The sequence below is a fragment of the Rhagoletis zephyria genome, unplaced genomic scaffold, assembly GCF_001687245.7.
Source record: "Rhagoletis zephyria isolate East Lansing unplaced genomic scaffold, Rhagoletis_zephyria_1.1 Rzeph_scaffold_00619, whole genome shotgun sequence".
In the NCBI taxonomy this organism is placed as follows: Eukaryota; Metazoa; Arthropoda; class Insecta; order Diptera; family Tephritidae; genus Rhagoletis; species Rhagoletis zephyria.
In genome coordinates this window covers 186,584-192,521 of record NW_016157703.1, presented here as the reverse complement: position 1 = coordinate 192,521, position 5,938 = coordinate 186,584, and the positions used below count along the sequence as shown (strand labels likewise).

General features: G+C 38.2%; 1 protein-coding gene across 1 annotated transcript in view; it reads left to right on the top strand.

Annotated features, from left to right (window-relative positions):
* Positions 1 to 197: 197 nt before the first annotated feature.
* The window catches only part of LOC108360746 (translation initiation factor IF-2-like), a gene marked incomplete at its 5' end in the record, with an annotated part of 143,369 nt that continues 137,628 nt past the window's right edge, over positions 198 to 5,938 (top strand). Inside the window, one exon of the mRNA XM_017613167.1 lies at positions 198 to 666. Within this exon, the coding sequence (XP_017468656.1) occupies positions 198 to 666 (469 nt within the window). The remainder of the gene's footprint in view (positions 667 to 5,938) is intronic.

Sequence of the window (5,938 nt, the reverse complement as noted above, 5' to 3'; positions counted from 1 at the left end):
ACATCACTTTTCAAAGGTAGAGAACCATATTTTGTAGTGAGAACTACCGCTGAATGGAGCGATTGCTTGTGAGTGGTACACACACACCACAAGACATCACCACTCAGATTAGTGATCATTAAAAACTGTTCCGATCACCGCTCGCCACTGTCTACCGCGAAGCCGCGTACGAACGAAATCCGCTCGTTCGCCGTCAGCAGCGCACGCCAAGGGTGCCAGAAAAAGCGCTACCCGTCGTCGTCAGCAGCGCCACGTCAAGCGCGCCAGCGAGAGCGCTATCCGGCGCCGCCAACAGCGCACCCGCAAGGGCGCTACCCGTCGTCGTCAGCAGCGCCACGTCAAGCGCGCCAGCAAGAGCGCTATCCGGCGCCGCCAACAGCGCACCCGCAAGGGCGCTACCCGTCGTCGTCAGCAGCGCCACGTCAAGCGCGCCAGCAAGAGCGCTATCCGGCGCCGCCAACAGCGCAACACCAAGCGCACCCGCAAGAACGCTACCCGTCGCCGTCAGCAGCGCACGACAGGCGTACCGAGGCTAGCAGCGCGCCATTCAACGGCGTCAACAGAGCGCTGCTCACCAGAATTGAAGCCACGCCACTACCGCCTAACGGGCCCATAACGGGACAGGAAGCCGTTACCCAACCACTGCAAGTGACGCCAGCAAATTTTGTTAATTGTTATATGTTCTTTGTAGAAACTAAGAAAATTAAATTAATAAAGTGCGATTTACCAGAGCCCCGAAACTACAAATTTATTGTAACGAACCCTGGACACGGCGAGTATACCCCAGCATCGTAGAAGAAGCGGCGGGGCGAATAAAACGCTTCGTTACAAGGTATACATAGGTAAGCGTTCATATATCACAAGTTACCTTTTTTCAACAAACATATACATTTTTCTTTTGATACTTTCGCTGGTCTACAGGCCAAAGAAGGCAAGAAACGTATTCATATTTCTACGGTATGTTTAAGGCGCTGATTCCGAATTGAGGGTATATTTTGTCAAATTTGCTCGAGTTTGGTAAATATTGCAAATTTACGAACATTTTCGATGGCTAAAATTCGCAACCCCATAAGCCCAAAAAACCATAGCGCAGTGGCAGTGACAGTTTTTAAAATCAGCTGTTACTGCTAACATTAGCACTGCCCCAGCAAACACAAAACGGCGTTGTCAGTGACTGCTTTTTTTGAGATTCCCTTTTGTTTGTTTACATTTTTGTTGTTGCCTTTTAGGATTCAGTGACATCAACAGAAGTTGGCTGCGTTTCTTTTATGTCAAATTCAACATGCGAAGTTTGTTGCGATGAAGGCAGTGGCAGTGAAGATAGAATCTGGGATAAACTGAGCAGTACTGCCAGCTGCCACTGCTGTATTGTGAGTCGCTTCATTGGACTCCACAGTTTCTAAAAAACAGCTGATTTCGAAAAACTGCCACTGCCACTGCGTTATTGTATTTTGGGCTATATTCTTCGTCACCGTAGGAGAAACCTGCTTATGCAAACAAATATGGAAGCTTCGAACTCAATCTAAAAAGGAGATATTAGTTTGATATACTTACATACACGGTTAAAAATTTCTGTTTTAATTTTAAACTTTTTGGACTACTTATATGACCAAACTAAATTCAGTTTCAAATACAAAACTTCCAAGTTAAAAAAAAAGGGAGAACATATATTGAGTTTAGAATTAAAACAGTTTGGTTTAAATTTTGAAACCAGACATTTTCATAATTAAAAACAAGTAAGAGCAGCGCTGTCTTCGGCTATGCCGAAGGCTCCATACCTTTCATGAGCATCTGAAAATTTTACGTTAACAGATTATTGCATTTGAAAAAATTTATATATTCACAGCAGATATAGATAGCGGAGATACATATATAAAAAATTCTAGCTAAACAATCAAAGGTATGGAAGATATACCTTATATAGCACCAATCTAAGTGATTTTCACTGCTGTGTGATCGGTACGTAAACCGGTACCACAATTTAATGGGAGATACATATATCGCAAAAACTGGTATCTGAGCAATCAGTGGTACAAGAGATTAAGATTATGCAGCATAGATTTTGACGATTTTCTCAGTAGACTTTGTATTATTATTTAAAAAATAGCTTACGAAGCTTATCGGTTTTAGCTGTCCAAATAAAGGAGTTTTACAGTAAAACCCCATATCTGAACAATCAGTTGTGTGGAGGCAATATATAAGTTATAGTGACCCGATCTTTGTTAATTTTACTGTAAACTTTTTGTTGATAATGAGTGAAAATAGTGCGAAATTTCATGTTTCTAGCTGCATAGATGGAGTAGTTATAACAAAAAATCGCATATCTGAACAATCAGTTGTATGGGAGCTATATGTTATAGTGGTCCGATTCTTCCGGTTCCGACAAATGATTAATACATTATAATAATACACCCACCTACCAAATTCGATCCGGATATCTCGAAAACTGAGAGACTAGATTGCATACAAACAGACGGACAGACAGACAGACAGACAGACAGACAGACGGACATAGCTAAATCGACTCAGCTCGCCGTTCTGATCATTTAAGTATACATTTTTTNTCACTGCTGTGTGATCGGTACGTAAACCGGTACCACAATTTAATGGGAGATACATATATCGCAAAAACTGGTATCTGAGCAATCAGTGGTACAAGAGATTAAGATTATGCAGCATAGATTTTGACGATTTTCTCAGTAGACTTTGTATTATTATTTAAAAAATAGCTTACGAAGCTTATCGGTTTTAGCTGTCCAAATAAAGGAGTTTTACAGTAAAACCCCATATCTGAACAATCAGTTGTGTGGAGGCAATATATAAGTTATAGTGACCCGATCTTTGTTAATTTTACTGTAAACTTTTTGTTGATAATGAGTGAAAATAGTGCGAAATTTCATGTTTCTAGCTGCATAGATGGAGTAGTTATAACAAAAAATCGCATATCTGAACAATCAGTTGTATGGGAGCTATATGTTATAGTGGTCCGATTCTTCCGGTTCCGACAAATGATTAATACATTATAATAATACACCCACCTACCAAATTCGATCCGGATATCTCGAAAACTGAGAGACTAGATTGCATACAAACAGACGGACAGACAGACAGACAGACAGACAGACAGACGGACATAGCTAAATCGACTCAGCTCGCCGTTCTGATCATTTAAGTATACATTTTTTATGGGTCTATCTCTTCTTATTCTGGTACTAACAAACATCGGACCAAAGTTATAATACCATTTCATGCTCATGAAAGGTATAAAAAAAAAACTTAATTTCATGCTCCGTCTGATGAGGATTGAACCCGGACAGCCTTGGTAGCAGCCAATTGTATCAAGCATCTTTGCACACTCAGCTACAGCCACGCATTTAAATGTGCTTTCATATGTTGAGTTTGAATCAACACCACATTTCGCTGTGTGAAAAAATTTTCTATTTCGGTTTAGATTTTAACCCAAATTTTCTATATATGAAACCTAGAAACTAGTATTAAAACATTTTGGTTTGATTTTTAAACCACGAACTTTTTGAACTAAAATTTAAAACACAATATATTAAAAATTGCTTAAAACTATTGACTGGTTTAAAAAGTAGACTATAAAATATTAAAAAAGGCAGTAGTCCCAGCGCGGTTTAAAAATTAAACCCAAATTTTTGACCGTGTAACGAACTGAACATGGAGGTTTCAGCTCTTAGCTAAATATAAATATTTCTGCAAATATTTGTTGGAGAGTACTGGATTTTGGTATTAAAGTATGTCTGTGAAATCAAATTCATACACTGAAGGAAAAAAATATTAAAATCAATCAGAAACCTAATGGATCTTACTATAAACGTAAACGTAAACGAAAGTACTGTATATTGGTAAATATTCAAATCAATTACGCACATATTAAAACGACTGACACACTGTTTTTTTGCCTCACTATTCCAACTGCAATCCTCAGTTCCATGGACTACATGGTGGCAAATAGGTAAAGAGGCAGGAGTTTATATGTCTGTAGTTACTGCCAAGCTGTTTTATGCGTAAAAACCATTTACCAAAATACCGATATGCCTCGGAGGGGAGTTCGCAACCGTTTAACGGACTACGATTTGAGGGCATGCTGGCGAGTTCCCTCGTAAGTCCAAAAGCTGAAATCACCACCATTCCAGAAATTCGTTTAACGGGATAGGCAAAAGGATGTATGTAGCCTTGCGACCTCTACCCATTTATGTGGAACATTTTTTAATTCCCGAAACCCCTTGTATAACATCAGTAGCTAAATTTCTTATTGGGAAATATTCAGTATCGCTAATAACAATCTACATATCTCCACATTAGAAAATTGTTAACGTTTTTTAACCGACTTCACAAAAAGGAGAAGGTTATCAACTCCCCATAATAGTTTGGTTTAAATCCAATTATCGGATCATGAAGAAATTAACGATAATCTAAAATTTTTATATGAGAATTGAAGTCGGTTTTGTTTTTTGTTTAAAAATTACTTGTTTAAAATAAATTTTTGAAACAAAAACACAATTAAAATTTAATACAATATACATATGTAAGTATGTACGACGTACATTTTACGTACATATTCGTTTAGGTATATTCAAAAATAGTAAATGTGGGCAGGTGTCCATATGTCAGTCGTCAAAGTGCCTGGTTGTAAATATAGGCTCTTCAATTACTCATATAAGAGTTCATTAGCAAGACAAAAAACGCATTAAGTAAATTAATTAAAAATATATTTATGTAACTACTCATATGTTTTGTTTCGAATACTGAACAAGCATGCATCATAACTCAACAAAGCTTGTATTCTTTGGTATGTCATTCACACGCCGGATGTGAATGGAAGCGCATCAACATGCTTTTTGCGCATTGTAAAAATATATGCATATGTACTTAAACCGACTGACTAGCTATATCTTATTTATCAGTATTTGTGTAAACACATATAGTGCTGCTTTGTGTGTTGATCATGAAGTACCCTACAAGACATTGCTGAGCACTTTAGGCAAAAATTCTCACACATTTACACTTTTGTTTTTGTAGTACGGCATAAATGAGTAGTTTGACTATTAGTACTGAGGACTTTCTGATGACAACATTGAGGGGAAAGTACTCAAATTTTTCCCATGGCCTGAACGAAAATGAGGACTTTGATAAGCACTTTTGTGATTAGGAGTAATGATAATATGAGTACTCATATGATACTCAGCTGTCTTGTAGGGTAGTTACTCAGCTGCTCTGTCACGGGGAAGTGGCAGTTGGCTAAGTATGCGTATACACGCTTAAGTGGATGGTGAATGAAGGGAGTATGTAACCAGCAAACAAAATTTGTCGTTCTCTGTAACATGCAGGTTTGAAAATAATGCATCTACTGCTTTTTTGCGAAAATATACTTATACGGGTGACAAACGGGCTCGCCTTTATTTGCATTAACCCATGCATTTTCCTCTTTAAAATGCGCTGAAGCAACCGAACAAATGCACGAATTTTTTGGGAATTAACTCCGATCAGGGGAATTATCGACGACAACAATGGTAAAAGCGACCAGCTGTTGTCTTTTATAAGAGTAAGCCAACAAATCAAGCGGATTTGGCGTCCGCGGTAGCCGAGTGGTGAGAGTTTCGTGCTACAAGTCTGTAGGTGCCAGGTTCGATCCTCGGTTGTAGCGACTTCCAAAAATATATTTGTTTTTATTTTATTTTTATTTTTTTTGATATATATATTTGATTTTACTTTATTTTATTTTCATATTTTATTTTTTTGCGATTTTTATACCCGAGCGCACTTGTGCACAAGGGTATTATAACTTTGTTCACATAACGGTTGTTTGTAACAGGCAAAACGAATCGAGATAGATATAGACAAATGTATACATAAATGATCAGAATGAAAAGAGAAATCGATTAAGCGGTGACTGTCTGTCCGTCCGTCCGTC